The 19,924-nt window shown below is 39.8% G+C and overlaps 1 protein-coding gene across 1 annotated transcript; it reads left to right on the top strand.

Annotated features, from left to right (window-relative positions):
* Positions 1 to 18,037: 18,037 nt before the first annotated feature.
* IFNK (interferon kappa) lies at positions 18,038 to 18,664 on the top strand. The gene is given in 1 exon segment (XM_063080283.1): positions 18,038 to 18,664. A coding segment is annotated over 1 exon segment (627 nt).
* The last annotated feature ends 1,260 nt before the right edge of the window (positions 18,665 to 19,924 follow it).

Raw genomic sequence — 19,924 nt, forward strand, 5'->3', positions numbered from 1 at the left:
TGTCTCCCTGCTTCTTTTTCCCCAGATTTTCATTTAAGCCTTGCTATTAAGACAGTTCAGCTGTCTGGTGGCCCCAGAATCATAGAATAATCAGCATAGTGGACCACTCAGATTCCTTTAGGACTACAGCATTTATTCTGGCAGTTGCTGGAAGTGTTAGAGGCTGATAGCTCTCAGCTGAGTGCCTCTCCAGGTAGTATGCTTGGTGAGAGAGAGCCACCTCACTGGAGGGAGTGTGCCCCCTAGGGGTGGACAACCCACATCCAATGACTGGCTGATGGAGGGACACAAAGGCCCAGCCTACTTGCCTTAATGCAGGACAACTCTTCAGGCTGTCTGAGCTCCAGATCTTTCTGTGCATCAGTCAACTCCCTCTGCCAAAATTTTCTGCCTTCATTTCCCGGCCAGGCATAGATGCCATAAGCAGTCCCCAGTAAACCTCCTATATGCAAATCTCAGGGTCTCAGAGGGTAGTCCCTAGAAAACCGAACTGTGACCATCAGAAACAAGAAACTACAAATAGTGCTTCCTTATCCTTTGCTCAACTTTAAATTCATCCATTGTTTACTGACATCCCCAACCCTTGTGTCAGCCAAATTTAGACTCTGATATTCAGCAGATGCATGAGGACGCAGCCAGGCCACCCACCAGTCCAATTCTAACAACTCTACTACAGGATTTGTGCCAAAATTGTAATACATGCAGTCCTCACTTTGCATGGTTCTGATATGCACCCATTTTAGTGACCACAGTTGAGTTAAATGACACCAGTCCTACAACAACCTGGTTCAAATTTCAGTTCCCACAGGACATTATATCAGTAACTGAATGAAGGACAAACTGGGTAGCTATCTCTTCAGCCCACATTACTCAATATAACAAATGTACATCATGGCCAGTGGCCGATCACATCACTTCTTCCAAAGTCTGTCAGTCTCTGGCGAATGACACGAAAACACCTCTGCAGGAGGCATACAGACCTCTGGCTCTTCCTAAGTGCCTACAGCCTGAAGCCTTCCTTCAGCGCCACTTTCACTCTCATAGAGGGTGGCTTCTTCTCTTGCACCAAGCCCTCAGGTGCACTCAGGCAAACCCAGAACCTGCCTGTTGACTCACAGGCATGAAATATGTGAAGTGACATATTCTTCAGGTGTCTCAGTTCTGCTTGAAGACTCATTTCCTAGAGAGCTGTTTTGTTTTTTCTCTTTTCCTTCTCTTTGACTCTGACTCTCAAAACTAAAGGGAAAAAATGACCAGGAAATAATGTGTCACCAAATACACTCATGGGTTTTTACCTCACTCTCTTACCTATTGGGAAAATATAGGAAAATGGTCAGGGCCCCTTAGATGTTCAGAATCTTGCCGAGCAGTTGTTGTAAATAGCCACGTGTGCCCAGGTGTTCCTTGGTTATTGTCTAATATAATTGCTTATGTGCAACCAGATGTCCTGGGTTATGGACTTAAGTATAAAGGATGAGTGACTCTGATCCACAGCAACCCCCGCCCCTGGGATGCCCCTGGCGGGCCACGGGGAGGCTGCTACTGCTGCCAGAGGCTGTTGCTGCAAGCTGTTGCAGCCAGGGCCCCTGGGACCCTCCAAGAGGCTACCACCACTGCTGCTGGAGGCTGCTATAAGCTGCTGCTGCTGCTGAGGACTGAGCTCATGTCATCTGCCAATGGTTCCCAGGATCTTTCCCAATTACCTAGCATGGACCTGCATGTGAGGGGTCTGGTGACCCAGGCTGGTATGTAAGGGGTCTGGTGACCTAGTCTGTACAATAGGTTTGAAGGGTCTGAGCCCTAGCTCTGACAACAGAAATAGAAACTTAGTATAACTAAAATAATGAAACATTTTGGCTTTAGTTATGATTTGCCTTACTGGACAACTGGTGTAGTTGTGTAGCTTTACACCTGTCAAATCAAATACCTGGGCAGATTGCCACAGTAGGCTGAGTCCTCTCAGATCTACTGGTGAGGTCAAGGTGGAAAGAATCTCTACAAGTCAGTCAAATCTCCAACATCTAGCAAAGTGCCCAGCTCAAAGTAGGTGCTGAAAAACATCTTCTAAATAATGACCAGTTACAAAGTCATGTCCTATAGACTCAGCATTTAGAAACAATAACTTCCCTTGACTTCTGACATAATTCTTAGAAATCATTCATCTAGAAGAAGGTTAAGTTCTTCAAGCAATCAGAGCTGATAAAGATAAATAATGATATATTATTTTTCTTTTGAGATGGATTTGGCACATTGATGAGGTATGTTTTTTCCTTTTTTAATTTTTATTTTTTTATTTTAATTTATTTTTTCATTGTATGTGTTTGTGTGGTATAGTTAGTTGTTTCACAACATGTATGTATTATATAATGATCTAATCGGAATAGCTAGCATATCTATCTCCAAATATTTATCATTTCTTTGTGGTTATAACATTCAACATCCTCTTTTCTGGCTCTCTTGAAATATACAATAAAATATTATTAGCTATTGTCATCCTAGAGCACCAGAACTTATTCATCCTATCTAGCTGTAACTTTATAACTTTGCACAGGCCTACTAACATTTCCCTGCCCTCCCCCAGTTTCCCTGCCTCTGGTAACCACTATTCTACTTGATATTTTTTGTTGTTGTTATTTGTTTTTAAAGAATTCAATGTTACCTGTTTGGAGGTTAACAAGAAGGTGCCAATAGGGAATTATTAAGTAGCTACAATTCAAGAAGCACTGATTCCCAGGGAACATTGCCAAAGCACTTCTAGAAAAATAAATGCATGGAAGGTACTACATCACCAAATGCAAGAAATCAAAACTTTTATTCTTTCATCTTGAAGGTCATTTTTCCAGAAATAGATAAATAAAATTACATTATTATTTAAAGTACATTAAAATATTAACCCATACAGAAAACAAAAGGAGAGATGAGGTATCAGGTACCCCTGAAAATGCAAATAGGAAGGAAATAGAGTCCCAGAGGGGCAGGCTGAAAAACTCTGCTGAGTTTAAATTAAGTTTGCCAACAAGACAGCTCTTTGCATACAGAGGAACATTAATGTGGATACTTAAAACAACACAGTAAATAATCTGGTCTAATTATATAAAGAAAATGGGGCCCATATACAAGGCTGTTTCTCAAGGTCAAACCCCTCATAGGAACAAAACCAAGGTCTCCTAAAACTCTAATCCTTCCCCTACTCCAGAGAAAGCAAATAGCTCCAGTTCCAGTGGATCCAAAGTGGCTGCTTGTCTGCTAGGTGGAGAAAGCCAGGTCTGGGCATAGCAAGAACTTTTGAGTGGTATGACCAGTGAGTGACATGTGCCATGGCATTATGATAAGAGTGGTGGTACATGTGCCACAGATATTCATCTTTCCAGTATACCAGGCCACACAATGTAAGTCTTTGGAAAAGCTATCAAAATTGTTAAGTGACTAATAAAAATGTTTTTAGTTTTCTTACTGCTCGTTATTCACATAAGAGATAAATTTATTCATCTGGTAAAAAAATATATTAATACACACATGTTAAGAGATACTGTGAGGGGCCGAGCTGTGGCGCACTCGGTAGCGTGCTGCGCTAGCAGCGCGGCGACGCTCCCGCCGTGGGTTCGGATCCTATATAGGAATGGCCGGTGCACTCACTGGCTGAGTGCCCGTCACGAAAAAGACAAAAAAATAAAAATAAAAAATAAAAAAATAAAACTCTTAAAAAAAAAAGAGATACTGTGAGTTTCACAGTTCTAATGCCAAGCCTTATTAGCATCAACATACATTCACTACAGGAAGGAAGGGAGAGAGGGAAGGATGGAGGAAGGAAGGGAGGGAGTTTCCCAAATACTTCAAGATCCCCAAATTTAAAAAATGGTGATGTTTTTATATTCATACTTCTCTTTTGCTTAAAACCAAAGAAAACACTAATTATGATGTGATCACTGTTGCTGCATATGTTACCTAACCAAAAGACTAATTTCGTTAACCCTCCATAGATATGTTCCACCAGAATCTGGACATTGATTTTTTTTCCTAACATTATCTTCTTTGTATGCTCTGTTTAGATCAGTGTTTCACAAAGTATGCTCCCCAAAACACTAGTTTCTCAGGATTTAAAGTGTCTTTTTTTTTTTTTTTTTTTTTTTTTGCAGCTGGCCAGTATATAGATCCTTGACCTTGGTGTTATCAGCATCATGCTTTTCCCAAAAAAAGTGTGATTTTTTTCAAAAGTACATGATGAAGTAAGTTTATCATAGGTTAAACAAGTCTAACAGGTGTCCTGCTGCAAGATTTTAGAGACTTTTAGTATGCTAATGTACAGAGTCTATACTAAATATACAAGGTTTTCTAAATTTCTTTAACCATGAAATCCTTCTTTAGTGGAGCTTCGGGCAAAATGAGTGTTTCATGGAACACATTTTGGGAGAATGAATTTGAATGCTTCTGCACCACAAGATGCTGCGTTGAAAATCGCTCCATTCCCCATTTTAGTTACATGATGGCTCTACCCACAGCCTGTATCTGCAGCAGGATCCCCCAGGTTTTCTACATGGCGCAGGCCCTGGGATTCTCCTCGCAGTCTACTCCTGTGCAGAGACCTTAGCAGGCCCCAGCTGTCCCCACTTCTCCCTCTGCCACAGTAGCCAGAAATGAATTCCAGCCACACCCTTGAATCAAATTTGCCTGGTCCCCTGTATCAGGTCAAGCTGCGGGGACTCATAAACAGCTTCCAGCCTCTAAACTGGCCACATGGAGAGGAAAGGATCTTACTCTCCACAGGCAGAAAAAGGAACCCAAGTGTGTTTAATTCATTTTGTCAGAAGCCAGGAGTCTTTCAAAGTCTTTCTCAAAAAAGCTATATTTGAGATATTAGGATTGTGATGTTATTAGGTGACAAATTTTCTTCTTTATTCAGGAAAAAAAAAGTTATATATTCAAAGCACCTATTTTTTACTTAAATAACAGTTTAACAGAAAACCAGGCAGACTAGTTTTGCGTGTCTTTTGCCAAGTTATGTAACTTTTTGCAGCCTTGGTTCTTCAACTGTAAAATGGGGATAAAAATATCCATCTTGCAGCATTCTTTTGGTGATAAGTGAAATAACATATGCAAACAAGGAACACTATGTTTGATGTATGGCTAACGCCTAGTGCAGTATCAGCTGGGGGGTGGCACAGAGGATCTTCTTCTACATGTTGGTCCCCATGGGAAATAAGCTGTTTTTTAAAAGAAGCAAAAGCAGTAACTTTCTCCAAAATAGATTTCTTGTAAGGAAGGCATCCTTTTTTTTAAGATGGCAAATTAACCATTTATCTTATTTGTTTAGGCTTGAAAAAGAAATTTAAGTTTTTTAATTCAACGGTACTTTTTCTTCTACTTCTTCAAAAGAGAAAATAACCCTATTAAAAAGCTGCCTATGGCTGACAACTCCAATTCTCTCCAAACGGATTTTAAAAAATCGTTACTGGGTGTCTACAACGCCTGCCTTCCTGGGCTCATGACCACATTTCCTGGCATCCCTTGTACTTAGCTGTGACCATGTGACTAAGCACCAGCCAATGGGAAGAAACAGGAAGTGATGCATGCTCCTCAAAGCCTAGCCCAAATGACCCTCTTGTGCTCTTGCCTCTCTGCCCCAGCTTGATGAAGATAAGTCCTGCAATGTTGGAAGCCACATGGAAGATGGCAGAGCCACAAAATGGAAGGTGTCTGTGTCCCTGATCACTGCTTGGAAGAGAGCCAACTGTGTACCTCAAGTACCCTGTTCCAAACCTTACATGAGCAAGAAATGCTTCTATCATGTTTGAGTCATCCTACACTTTTGGGTGTGTTTTTTATAGTAGCTGGTATCAGGAGTATCTGGAAGTCCTGAGATTTTTGCAGAACATTATGAAATACTACTAGATTATTTGTAAAAAAAAAAAACGAACAGTCAATCTAATCATTGTGCACCAAATCAGACACTAGCTCATAAAATAAATAATCTAAAACTAAGATATCAGTGTAGACTAGGTTCTACTCTAGATAAACCATTAGAGGTGCCAAAAGTTTAAGAAAAATATTGCCGAAAACCTTGAAATATTGAAAATTCATCTCATTTATTTAATTTTTCTGTGACATAAGAAAGACTGCCATTGCTTGCCTTTAGTGACAGGAACGTCTTGATCCACTCATGGGAGTATAGTTTGTGTCAGAGCCTTAGTACAGATAGACATTTCTGAGAATTAGACATTTCTAAGATTTTAAAAAAAAATCTAATTGGAGAGAATTGGCTTCATCAGCTACAGGATCTCATTTATATGAGGAGTCTTCAAAAATTCATAGAAATATTTGTATTATCCTTTAATTCCATTTTTCCATCAACTTTTTGAAGTACCCTTGTATTTAGTAAGTAACACATTAGGATCACTTTCTTAATTTCATAATTGTATGATTACATTCCATTATGATTTGATCATAGATAGTTATAAATGGTTTAAATCGATCACGAAACATATTACTTTATTTAAATGTTAAAATGTACTGGGATAGGCATTTGTTCTGTGTACACATGGGAAATACAACAGGGGATACTCTCAGAAATTTAAGCCTCAGGCCAAACCTCGGAAATTCAAGCCTCAACCCCAACCTAAGACCAATTAAGTAAATTATTTATATCATTGTCTAAAGTATAAGGGACCTAACCTAGTTTAAGGCCATCCAGTTAAAGATCTAATGCCAAAAGAGATTACTTACTGGTTATCAAAAAACTATCATGTTAATTCAGTAAAGACCTTATAATCAAATGAACTATCAATGGCACTTCTGGAAAACTGCCTTTGGTGATCACAGATGTTAGCCTGGCACCAAATACACATTACGTATCTTATTAAAAACATGTCTCAATCAGTCTTATTTTTTCCCTCTCCACTGCTCCGACCTTTATCTAGTCCAGCACTACTCTCACCTGGCCTACTGAAATATCTGCTCTCAACTGGCCTCCCTGCTTCCACTCTTGCCCCTTCTCCAAACTGTATTCCCACAGGGCTCCCAACGTGATCTCTTTAAAGTGTATGTCATATTATACCACTCTGTTGCTTCAAACTTTTCCGTTTTCATTGGTCTTAGAATAAAATTGGAACTCCATCATGGCCTGCCATGCCTTACCCAATCACAACCTATCCTAGTACTAGCTCTCCATTCCTTTCTCTTCAACCCAACTAATCTCAATTGTGTTCCTAAAATATCCCAAGCTCTTTCCCATCAGGGCCTTTGAACTTTGCTGTTCTCTCTGTCTGAAATGCTGTCCCTCCAGCTCTTTACATGGCTGACTTTTCTTCATCCTTCAGATCTCAGCTCACCTAGCACCTCCCCCAATTATCTTCTTGTCTTGTTTATTCCCTTCATAGCACTTATAAAACCCTGTGATTTTATTTTTATTGTCTGAAAACCTGGACACTCTATGAGGACATGAACCTACCCCCTTTGTTTTAACCACCTTGTATCTGTCACTATGTCTTCAGAGCTGAACAAAGGGATAGATGGACGGATGGATGGATGAAATGTATGTGTAGTAGATACTTTCAGCATTCTTTGACCCAGTAACTGGAAGCACCCATGAGAAACTGTATTACCACATTTGGCAATCAGTATTACTGTCCTGTCCTGGCAGGGATATGTATAAAACAATCCCAGTTTCTGCTCTCTTAACTGCATCTCTCCTGGGAATATAAAGATGCTTCACCTCTGGGGTCATTCATATGGCCCTATTCACACAGTGAGTTTTATTCTTAAAGAAAAAATACTCCAGTATGCAAAATTGATAATTCCAAGGGGATGTGTCAATATTAAATTAGCTATAATATTTGGGGACACAAGGCTATCCTAGCTTTGAATTTTAAGCCATCCATCTTATAAAGAAGTTCTTTCAGGAGAAAAAAAAAAGGACTTAAATGCAGAATAAAACCACAGGCTACTTTTTTAGATTCTTGTATTTAGGACTACTCCCTGTACAGGAGTATATGTATAGCAAATCAAACAAACCTATGTCTATGTGGAAGTCCAGTACATTCTTCACTTTCGTTTATGGTACTGGATTAACCTGACAGAACAGCTCGTTTTCCCAGTTCTCACTAAATGGAAGAGTGGTGCCTACAAATTGTTTTCCCAAAAGTTCCTCTGTTCATATAACAAGAAATGCAAGATTGGATCTGGGCAGGAGCTCTAGCAATGTCAGGGAAGTCTCTCCACACTGAACACTCTGAGAATGCCAACATGTGTGACCACGCTTTTCCCCATTTTGGGTCGTGATGAAGAAATGCTATCCAAATCTAGCTGAACTGCTGAACTCCCTTCTGTAGCTTGGCACAATAAAAACCAACGAGCCCTTGCAGAATGCCTGCCAAGGAACTGCAGGTCAGCAAGTAGGAGACAGCCTAGGTGGAGGGAGATTACAAGAATCAGTCCTGCAGCGGTGTGTGGTAGTGCTTACTCCATAATGGAGTTGCTAGGGTCTTTGCCCACAACACCCCACAGTGCTCTTTTTTTTTTTTTTTGGTCGTTTTTTTCGTGACCGGCACTCAGCCAGTGAGTGCACCGGTCATTCCTATATAGGATCTGAACCCGCGGCGGGAGCGTCGCCGCGCTCCCAGCGCAGCACTCTACCGAGTGCGCCACGGGCTCGGCCCAGACAGTGCTCTCTTTTTGAAGGTCCACAGGAGAAATTCCTCCCAGAACCCAGTACTAAGAAAAGCCTTGCTTCTACTGAGGACTTAGCTTTGTTGTTGCTTTGTATTATATTTAGGATACTCTTAATATTTTAACAGAGTTTATTATCTCTTTGCTTGTAGAAAGCCCAGGGACAGATGACACCGCAACAGTGACAATGGACATTATGACATGCATTCTTATGTTCTAACTATACCCCTGACTTCATTTTGTTTTCCTACTCTTGTTTTCCCTCCATTCTGATTTCTTTAAGTATTTTTTATTCTCTTGTATATATTTCCATAAGCTGCTTCATATCCTTTTGGAAATCAAATAGGGTATTAATAATAGATACACACAGTGGATTTTCCACCAAACCCTTTACAACCCTAGTGCTATTAAAAGACAACGTGGGGGCCGACCCCGGACGCCAACCCCGTGGGTCATTCGGGAGAGTGCGGTGCTGGGAGCGCAGCGGCACTCCTGCCATGGGTTCGGATCCTATATGGGGATGGCCGTTGCGCTCGCTGGCTGAGCGCAGTGCGGGCGACACCAAGCCAAGGGTTGCGATCCACTTACCGGTCACAAAAAAAAGAAAAAAAAGACAACGTGGCCTCAAACAGACCTGGGTTTGAATCCCTGATTCTGTGCATTCCTAGCTCTGTGACCTTGGGTAAGTTGCTTAATATTTCTTAGCTTCCATTTCCTCCTCTTTAAATGGAGGATAATAACATCTACGTTGTATAGTGACTATGAGAATTAAAGATAATATACATAAAGTGTTGGTGCTTAGTAATTGCTAAGTAAAAAGTGTCCTTTATTATTATTAATAACTATGCAGAGAGAGCAATACCTAAAGACAGTGTCTGGCTGATCATGCTGACAGATTTATGAGTAATAACACTAGTATTAGCTACTCATATAGCACATTTCTCTCTAACTAAGACCTATGATTATACTTCCATGCTAGCTCAATGTCTGTCTTTAAGTCATTCTTTCCAACACGCTGGAGATGTTGCCAAATCCCATCCCCATTAAGGTTCCCTGCACCGTATCCCCTGTCATGGACTGAACTATATCCCCACATCCCAAAAGGTATGTTGAATTCCTAACCCCCAGGACATGCAATATGACCTCATTTGGAAAAAGGGTCTTTGCAGATGTAATCAAGTTCAGATGAGGTTATACTGAATTAGGGTGGGTGCTAAATTCAATGAGTAGTGTCCTTATAAGAAGGTCATGTGAAGGGCCATGCAGGCACATGGAGAATGTCATGTAAATGGAGGCAGAGATGATGCATTTAGAAGCCCCAAAACATCAAGGAACGCCAGCAATCACCAGAAGCTAGAAGAGCCAAGGAAGGATTCTTGCCTAGAGGCTTTGGAGTGAGCATGACCCTGATGATACTTTGATTTTGGAATTTTTCTAGACCCCAGAACTATGAGAGAATAAATTTCTGTTTTAAGCCACCCAATTTGTGTTAGGAAATGAATTCATCCCCCAACTCCCATAGCCCCGGGTGGCAGAAGTGAAGTAAACAAGACAACTTTCAATCCAGTTGACATCTGCCAAGTACTCAAAGACACATACCTGGTAATAAGGTGTGGTTCATGGAAGGTATATGCTAGAACAGCCCAAAGAGTTTGAACTTAGGCTTCAAAGAATTAATCCCCCTCTCTGAGCTTCAAGTGTCTCATCTGTAAGATGGTGTTGGTTCAAGATCAACAATGGCAAATAGTGCTTAATTGGGAATGGCTGCATTAAAACGTTGTATTGAGAAGAATTCTGTGCAGTCATCTGGACAGAGAGGCAGAGACAGTTAAAACAATCAAAATACTTCATCCACATTCTCCTCGTGCCCCTGTGACCATCCTCTTCAGTTTGCTCTTCTGCTGTCCACTATAAACACAGGAGATGCACAGGGTTCTGATGCTGGCCCACCTCTTTCATTCCCTATGTATTCTCCCTAGACAGATGCACTGGCTGTCATGGCCTTATCACCTACAGCCTCTGCTGGTACTTTCAAATCTACCTCTTCCACTTTCATCCATGTCCTGCCCTAGTCTAATCCATATATACAACTGCCAGATAGACATCTCCACTTGGCTAAACATAGACAATTCAGAACAACTCATCTATAAAAGAACTTACCAGTTGCTCCCCTAAACCTGTCCTCCTCCCATACGCTCTCTCTCAGTGGCACAACCATATACCCAGCCAGAAAACTGGGTATATGGTTGCTTCTCCCTAATCTATTCCCTCTTTCTCACCACCCCCTCCCATTCCAAATCAATTGCCAAGATGTGACAATCTTACCTCGTAAGTAATTCCCTTCTTCTCCATACCAACCATCATTGTCCTAATTCAAACATTCATCAGCTCCCACCTTTTAACACTCAACTCAGGTATCACTGCCTCCAGGAACCTCTGCAAGGGACTACATCTGTCTTATCTGCCCTTGTATTCCTGGAATTTAGCGTTGTGTCTAACACAGTAGGCAACAATGATGATGATGGTGGTGGTTTATTGACCACATTCTACGTATCAGGCACCATTTTCAGCACTTTACAGCTCCACAATCACCCTTTGGGGTAGGTACTATTATTTTCCCTATTTACAGATAAGCACAGAAAATTTAAGTGACTTGCTCAAAGTTACATAGTTCTATCAAGAGGTAGAGTTGTTGAACTAATCTAATATTCAATTTAAATTAAAATTTACTCATAAAGTAAAATACCATTCACTCAGTAAATATTTATTGAGTGCATAATATGTACTAAGCACTGGGGATACAATGGAGAACAAAGAAAATAAATAAGTAAATGAATAAACAAATTAATTTCAGGCATGGGAGAAAGTCTAGCATCTCTCAGGAAACCCATCCCAAGCCACTTCTTAGGCTACCTGGGGGCAGGAGTACTGGCAGGGAGAAGAGACCCCTCCCACCTCCCTCTGGCTAGTAGATTATTGCTGGAAAACAGCCCCAACCCCAGGGGCTGTTCAGAAACTAAAGATACCCTATAACTTGCAGCATGTGAGTCCTCTGCCAGTCTAAAAAAAGCCCACTTAAATTTCTCCATAATAATGCCTTTCTTTGTTCTTCATAATGTCAAGAAGTCTTATGACCACATATAAGCTGACAGTAATTAAAAGAAGACACTATCCTCGTCTCTGCAACACCAATTCCTTTCTAAGTATTTATCCAAGACAAGAGGACACTTCTTTCTATCACCCACTCCACTCTTGTTGTTTCTTCCCAATTACAGGCACTCTCAGATATGTCTTGGAAGAAATCCACATCTACTCAGCGAAGGGAAGGATTATTATGGTAGGTGACACCCATCTTTCACCCCGCTACCACCCCAGAAGTGAGAGCCCCACTAGGGCTTAAAAGGACCCTGGGAAACCAATCAAGGGATGAGGATGTGGATGGAGGCTGTTCTGAGAATCCCAAAACAGAGTAGGTTTAACTGACAGTGCATAGTTATTTACTTAAATCCTTATTCCACCAAGTTAAATTTCTTTTTATCAGGGATCATGTTCTAAGAGCTCAAATTATGTCTGTGTAGGAAGCTACTATGTGCATAATCTTCAGCTGGGCTGTAAAAAAGAACTGGCTGTTAGTTTGTCCAATGAGCCTCTCTGAGAGTGATATGAAAAAATGACAGCTACTGGGAGCATCTACTACAAAGAAGTGGCAATATGGGAGAGGAGAATGGTCCTAGAATCTCTCAGCAGTTTTGCCTACACAGGTTAATACCAACTAGACTTGGGCTGGCTGGTTAGTTCAGTTGGTTAGAGCACAGTGTTATAACACCAAGATCAAGGGTTCAGATCCCTGGACTGGCCTGCTGCCAGGATAAAAAAAAAAAATGGCAATTAGACTTCAGAACCATAAGAAATCACATGGCAGTTTTTGATTCAATAAACATTTAGTGTCTTTATGCAAGAGGTACCACTAATACAAAACCAAATCAGTTGTGGTCTGGAGGGGAAGATATATGAATCTACCAAACAATACAGAACTGTGTAATATCACCAGAGTAGAGGTACAAAAGTGCTCATAACCTAATCAGCCTAAAGAGAAGGCATCAGAAGCAGAAGACATTAAATGGACACTTGAGTTGCCATCTACCATTCTGTGAACTCCTCCATTGTCTCTAACACCTGACTTTGTCCTCCTCATGTCCCTACACAAAAAGAACTAAATCACAAAATAAGTTCCCTGTCATTGAGACCTGGCTTATCTTCATTCAGTCATCCAACAAATAATTATTGAGTACCTACGATGTGCCAGGTGCTGTAACAGACATGTGGATCTATCATGGGCCAGGTCTGGTGAGCCATTTACACTGGGCTTCATATCCATGACGGGCTTACAATGTCGTTTTTAAAATATTATCTCCAAATGATATCATATATATAGTCACAGAGATACACTTATAAGATTATGCATCAAAACATATCGCGAGTTTTATAATCCCATTCTGAGATTTAAAAAATACATATATACAAGTCCTCGTACCCCCATCATGGAAGTAATCCAGGTTTCTCTCCATCTCTGTGGGTCCTGTTGGGCATTTAAAAGAAAACAGCAAGCCTCTGCCCTCACAGAACTTAGCATTTAGCGGAGAGAAGGATGTCAAGCAAAGACACATGCCAAACTGGTAACCATGGCTACCCCAATAGCATGGCATGAGGCTGAACTGTCAAGCAAACCTTTCACTGTCCCTGAAGTGTTCGAGTTTTTACAATATGGACATATCCGTGTGTTATTTTTGTAACATTATAAATGTCTACATCATTAAGAGAAGAACAGCCAAGAAAGGTAGTGGAGGACCATGCGAGAGGCTGGTCCCAAGGCAGGAGGCAGTGACAAAAGCTGGCAGAGCTTATGGGGTTGGTCCGGGACTAAAATAGCTGCATATAACTTTGTGGTGACCCTGGTCCGCATGCCCTGTGGGAAGTACTGCCAAGCCAGGATGCAAGGCCTCCCAGCCCTGGGCTCTCTACTGGGCTCGATCAACTTCTGACCCCACAAACAGAGTGGCTTACTTTCATGTACTGAGCAACACGGATGATCGACAAGTTACTCTTACCCGGGTTCGAAACTTGCCTTTTCATGAGGAGCAATAAATCTTGCCAGCAGATGGCAAATGCCCCTGAACTGAATCACAGCTGTGCTGTCTAGACCCAGATGTCTCATCCCCACTTTGTCAAACAAATTGTGACTTGCACTTTACGGTCAACCTTATAAATTTGCTTGGACTTCACACAGTTCCATGAACCGCAGAGTAGCCCCTGCTGTGAGCCTCCCCTCTGAGGAAAGCCTGACCACAAATGAATGATTCCAGGACATGTTAGGGAATTAAAAGCAGAGATCACAGAAACAACTTTAGCATGTCAATGCACATCCCACTAATGACAGACTAGGCAGTTGTGACAGACAAACTTAGAAATAAAAATGTTTCCTGACACTGTCATTCTTTTCAATTATCTGATTATATTTTGAAATACAATCAGATGACACAGCTTTTACAGAATAGGGGCATGACCAAATGACCGATCATCCAATAAAGCATCCAGTCAGAGCAATTATATGCGAGCATACTACACATGTGTGTATATGCGTGTGCGTAGAATTTCATTTTAGTATGGCAGTTGGCCTCTTTGGAGTGTGCATTATTGCTACGGATAGTGCACAAGTAAAGCCACATAGACAAATGCAATCAAATGCAACTCTGCAGGAAGCAGAGTGGTAACAGAGGAAAGGTTTCCTGCAGAGGGTGTTATGTCTGAGCTCAGTTCTTACAGGTCAATGGGAGCTTGCATGGTGGATAGGGTTGCCAGACAAAAATAAAGACATCCAATTAAATCTGAATTTAAGATAAACAATGAATGATTTTTTTAGTACAGGTAGGTTCCAAATATTGCAAGGGTGTTCTGTATTTTTATATGGTAAGCCAGGCAATCCTAATGGTGAGATAGGGGCAGATATGCATGCCAACAATCTTTCCTTCTTTTTCATGAATATTGTCAATGTCAGCACATGCGGAATGAGGTCCATGCCATAGGGAAGCCCTAAGAATTACTCCTCCTACCTGAAACACTCAGAACATGCCTGCTTCTTCAACTGTGGGCTCCTTGAGATCACGTACTACACCTTATTCCTCCTTCTTCACGACCTAGGCCAGTGACTGACAGTAACACTAAAAATACATTTTTTTAATAAATAAGAATATAACATGGAATGGCAGTAAAAGGAGAAAATTTGGGGTGATAAGGATAAAATAACAAAACTGCACAGCAGAAAATACAGGGAACTTCAAGATGGTTGGCAATAGCCAAGTCTGCAGCCACCTCCATTATCTATGAGCAGAATTTCTTATCCTAGTGAGGCAACTGAACAATCTCTCAGCTTGGTTAGTACTGCTGAACTGTCTCAAACAAGTGCAAAGCATACTAAGAACCAGAGGCAAGTTTGGGGATGGGAGGATGGAGTATACTAAATTAGAAGATCAACTTATACAGTTATGTTTTAAAAACCCAGAATTAGGGCTGGTTGGTTAGCTCAGTTGGTTAGAGCACATTGTTATAAAACCAAGGTCAAGGATTCAGATCCCTGTACTGGCCAGCTGCAAAATAATAATAATAATAAAAATAACATAAAATTTTTTTAAAGTTAAAAAAAAAAACCCATAGTTAAAGAGGCCAAGGCAATGTAAAAACAAAAAGGGGAACAAGCAATTCTAGTTGGGACAGTTCAAGAAGTTGTAGGTAGAAGTTATGTGAGGTATGTAAGAAGATATGGCCCTCAGAGGTGCTTTCTACTTTACAGAGTCTGTGTGTGTGTGTGTGTAAAATCATATATATATATATATATATATATATATATATATATATATATATATATATATATATATATATATACACACATCAACATATTTTCTCATGAAAATCTGCAAGAACAGTATATTGAACTCCCACATACTCTATGTTATTCTTATCAACTGAATTGAAACTGAGCTTTAGGGAAAAGTTACATTTTCTTTTGAAGTACTCTGGAGTGGAAATGTTTAAGTAAATAAAGTAATAAAGATCCCATTTCAGATGTATAATAATTTTTCTTTTTTAATGTATCTTGTAATAACAGTTTTGCCTTATTAAATGAGAAACACTTGCTGACCACAGGAAACTTTAAAAATCTAGGTAAGTAAAAAATACAAAAATAAAAACCACCCATTATTATTCTAGTCAGAGAAAATGACTCAAAATTTCTAGTATATATACTTCAAGATTTTTTTCTGCACATATATGCACATTTCTATATTTAACAAAAATGGTATCAGACTACTACCTTGTAAGCTACTTTTTAAGCTATGAAGTGTATCTATCCAAATGTCCACATATATTCTTACACATAATTTTTAGTGCTTGCACAGAAGTTTTCTACTAGTGGCTTACTTAACTAAGCACCTAATGCTAAATATTTAAATTGTTTTCCATTTTTTGCTGTGATAAACTTCCTTACAGCTAAGTCTTCAAGGACATCATCATTATTTCTTGGGAAAAAATTCCTAGAGGGAGAATTGCTGAGTCAAAGACTATGTACATTTTTAAAAGGCTTTTGACCCATATTACCATTTTGCTCTCTTGGAAAGTTGTCTTAATTTATAATCCTATATAATAGGACCCATTTTCTTAATTATTTTTCAAAGTTAGTCACCCCAAGAAATCTGTCTGTGAAATCATAATTCATATAGCTAGAGCATATAGAGTAAGATATGTAATAAATTTTCTTCTCATAGGAAACAGTCCCAAAAGCCAGGATTTTAAGAAATCTCACTTAAACACAATTAGTCTTTGATGCAGCCAACCAATTTAGATAAATTTTTAAGCCAAATATTCAAAGTCTACCATATTTGTGGAGCTGTGGCTGCTTACCATTCTAAAATGACCTTATTGAAAATGAATGTGTTTCTTTTGTTAGATGATAAAATAAGCTAGCTTCATTTAATGACATCCCATTTTACTTTGCTAAAGAAAGAAATCCATTTTTCCTGACCATAACCAGAAGAAGGTTATTTGGTCAAACAAAGTAAAAATGGCAGATAGCCATCATTACCACAGTAATATTGGTCCAGGTGTGAATTGGCTTAGCTAAAATGGGTAGCCTCTTATTCATATATCTCCTCAGTGAAAAACAAACACAGGAACAAACAAAAGCCTTTACAGAGTCCAGAACTACCAAGCAAGAAGGAAAAATGACTAAGCAAAAGTTTTAAAATACTGACGCCAGAGCTGGAGCCAGAAGCCCACCAGGTTCTGAGGTAGGGGGCCAAGGGTCTCAGCCCTGCATTCTCCCCGCATCCCACTGCAACCAGGCCAGTGACAGAGCCAGCCATGGGTCACCCCTGCCCCCCCTGTTTACGTCCCCCCCAACAACATCTTAGAATGTACTTATTATAAAAAACAGTAAAGTTTTAAAATACTGTCTAAACTATATCTAAAAGAAAAGAAAATGTATGATACTATAAGACAGAAGCTAATGAAACAGAAAAATGTGCTCAAATACACAACCCCCAGAGGACTTCTAAGAAAGATATCAGAAGCATATGAAATGTAAGTCAAGGATGGATTTAACTAAAGAAAAGGATAGTTGGAGTATACAGACATTTTCTAATGGCAACAGAAAACCAAGCCAGTTTAGTCTTCTATTTGGTAAATACTATGCTAAATTATCAACTCTGTTCTTCATCTTTTTTGAGATCAAGAAAAATCAAATAAAAAGAGAAAATATCCAAATATAGATACTTAATTTAACAAGATGGAAAAAACCTAAACTACATTACACTCTGGTGACCTAGCAATCAAATAATCATAGTCGTTTGGTCACTGTCTCTGATTTATTCAATGAGAGAGGATGTTTGGTTTACAGGGAGAGGCACAAAAAAATATTTTCATGAAGGATCACTCTTTTATGTAATAGATTCAGGGGAGTGAATGAGTACAGAGAGTCACAGCTTTAAGCTTTCTGAAATACTCTGCATCAGTCCTGTTATGACGATTCTTTAGTGCTAGAATGGGTCATCTAGGCATCTAAGGTAATGCAATGGTGCAATGGGAATGCTTTGTTCACTTTTCTCAAAAAAAAAAAAAAAAAAAGATAGCACTTCCAAAGTCAGCACACCCAAAGTCAAAGACATACTCAGAGGCAAAGGAGTGGGGCCGTAACCCTGAGAACATAAAATGACAAATGAGAAAACTCCTCTTACTGAAAATATTCAGCTATATAAAGGTACATGAAGGAATACTTAAAACATCATTGTCCACCTTGGGTCTTGTGGACTTTTCACCTCGGAAAAAAATGAGCACCAAGCCTGACATGATTCAAAAGTGTTTGTGGCGTGTGTTCCTTGTGGTTCTGTTCATCACCAGCATCCTACCTCTGGACTGTAACTTACTGACTGTTCACCTGAGGGGAGTCACCTGGCAAAATCTGAGACTTCTGAGCAGTATGAACAACTCATTTCCTACAGAATGTTTAAAAGAAAACAAAGCTTTTGGGTTACCCCAAGAGATCCTATCATACACCGAGCCTGGGAAAAAGGACATCAAGGAGACCTTCTATGAAATGTCCATACTAGCCTTCAACATCTTCAGTCAACACACCTTCAAATCCACTTGGGAATAAATACACCTGAAACAAATCCAAACAGGACTTTATCAGCAAGTGGAGTACCTGGAACAATGCTTGAAGGAAGAGGAGAATGAAAATAAAAACATGAAGGAAATCAAAGAGGAAGAGATGAAACACTCAGGAGCTAGAGTCCCTCAGCAGAGCAACCTAGAACTGAGGAGGTATTTCAACAGGATAGTCAATTTCCTGAAAGGAAAGGAGTACAGTCACTGTGCCTGGGAGATCCTCCAAATGGAACTCAAATGATGTTTCTACTACTTTTGGAAATTCACAGCACTACTTAGGAGGAAATAAGGTATATTTTTAGAATCAAAATTCCATTTCCCTCCAAAATCTCCTCTTTTTCCTCCTTCTTCATCTTGTTTTTTGAGGATTATTGTGCCACATTCACCTCTCAGGAGAGGTAATGCCAACCATCCCTCAGTGACCAAGAGTCTTGTCAGAAAGTCCTGAAGACAGGTTTAAAGGAGTAAGATTCCTTCTCCATCTTCTACTCTCCCTCCCTCTTTTCTGTGTACATTTTGTACTGGCTTTGCTTTACCACCTTTGAACTTCACCAAGACAATGGGTAAAGGATGTGGAGCAAAGAATGTTGCAAAATGTAGCATTTCAATCACTTAACCCTCTTGCTGCCAGAGGTTATTTATTGTATGGAAGTTCAGCACATGAAAAGAGCTTAAATAAATTCCATAGAGTCAAACCCTTCCTTTCCCCTCCTCCTGCCCAGAGAAAAAAGGTTGACATTTCTGGCCCATTTGCTTCTCAGCTTGGTTTGTTTGAAATGATGCAGTATGTAGAACAGTATTTCCTTACTTTTATTCATTTAATTATTTATTTTTGTGGCTGACCAGTACTGGGATCCAACCCTTGACCTTGGTATAACACCACACTCTAACCGACTGAGCTAACAGGCCAGGTCTTTCATTACTTTTAAGAGAGTGAACATCCACAGGGAAATTGGGTGGATGGTTAAATTAGAGGCCCATTAAGCTCTCTTTTAAGTTTCGAAAGCCTATGATTCTAATGCAGAGCACTCTTCATTCCTGACGTACAGGGTTTGATTCCTACATCTAAAGGCATGGAAAATGCTATAGAAGAGTGTAGTATCTGTCTTTCGTTGCTTTTTTGCGTACCTGAAATAAAATGCCTGGAGTCATACTACAGAAGAATTTTAGTCTTCTAATAATATGATACTTATCTTTTTAAAAGTTATTTTGTACCCAGATTACCTAAATTATTTACTTAACGTTTCTTGTATGGCCCTTTATCTGTATTAATTCACCACCTAGCTGAGAATTTTCTCTTCCTTTCTTCTCTACCCCATTTCAGAATCATCTATCTTCAAGCAAGAATTAACAGAGACTGTGGCTAACCAAACACACAAAAGAGGGTTAAATGTACCTGGTTCAGCCCTTAAGAGACCTCTCCTGTTAATGCTATTAACAGCATGCTGCTAAACTGTTCAGATTCAAGATTGTTCCAAGTGCAGGGCTCAACTGGTATAGCTAAAGAAAAAAAGTCTTACGATAAAAGTGAAACAGTCAAAAAGTTAGA

The sequence above is a fragment of the Cynocephalus volans genome, chromosome 16, assembly GCF_027409185.1.
Source record: "Cynocephalus volans isolate mCynVol1 chromosome 16, mCynVol1.pri, whole genome shotgun sequence".
NCBI lineage: Eukaryota > Metazoa > Chordata > Mammalia > Dermoptera > Cynocephalidae > Cynocephalus > Cynocephalus volans.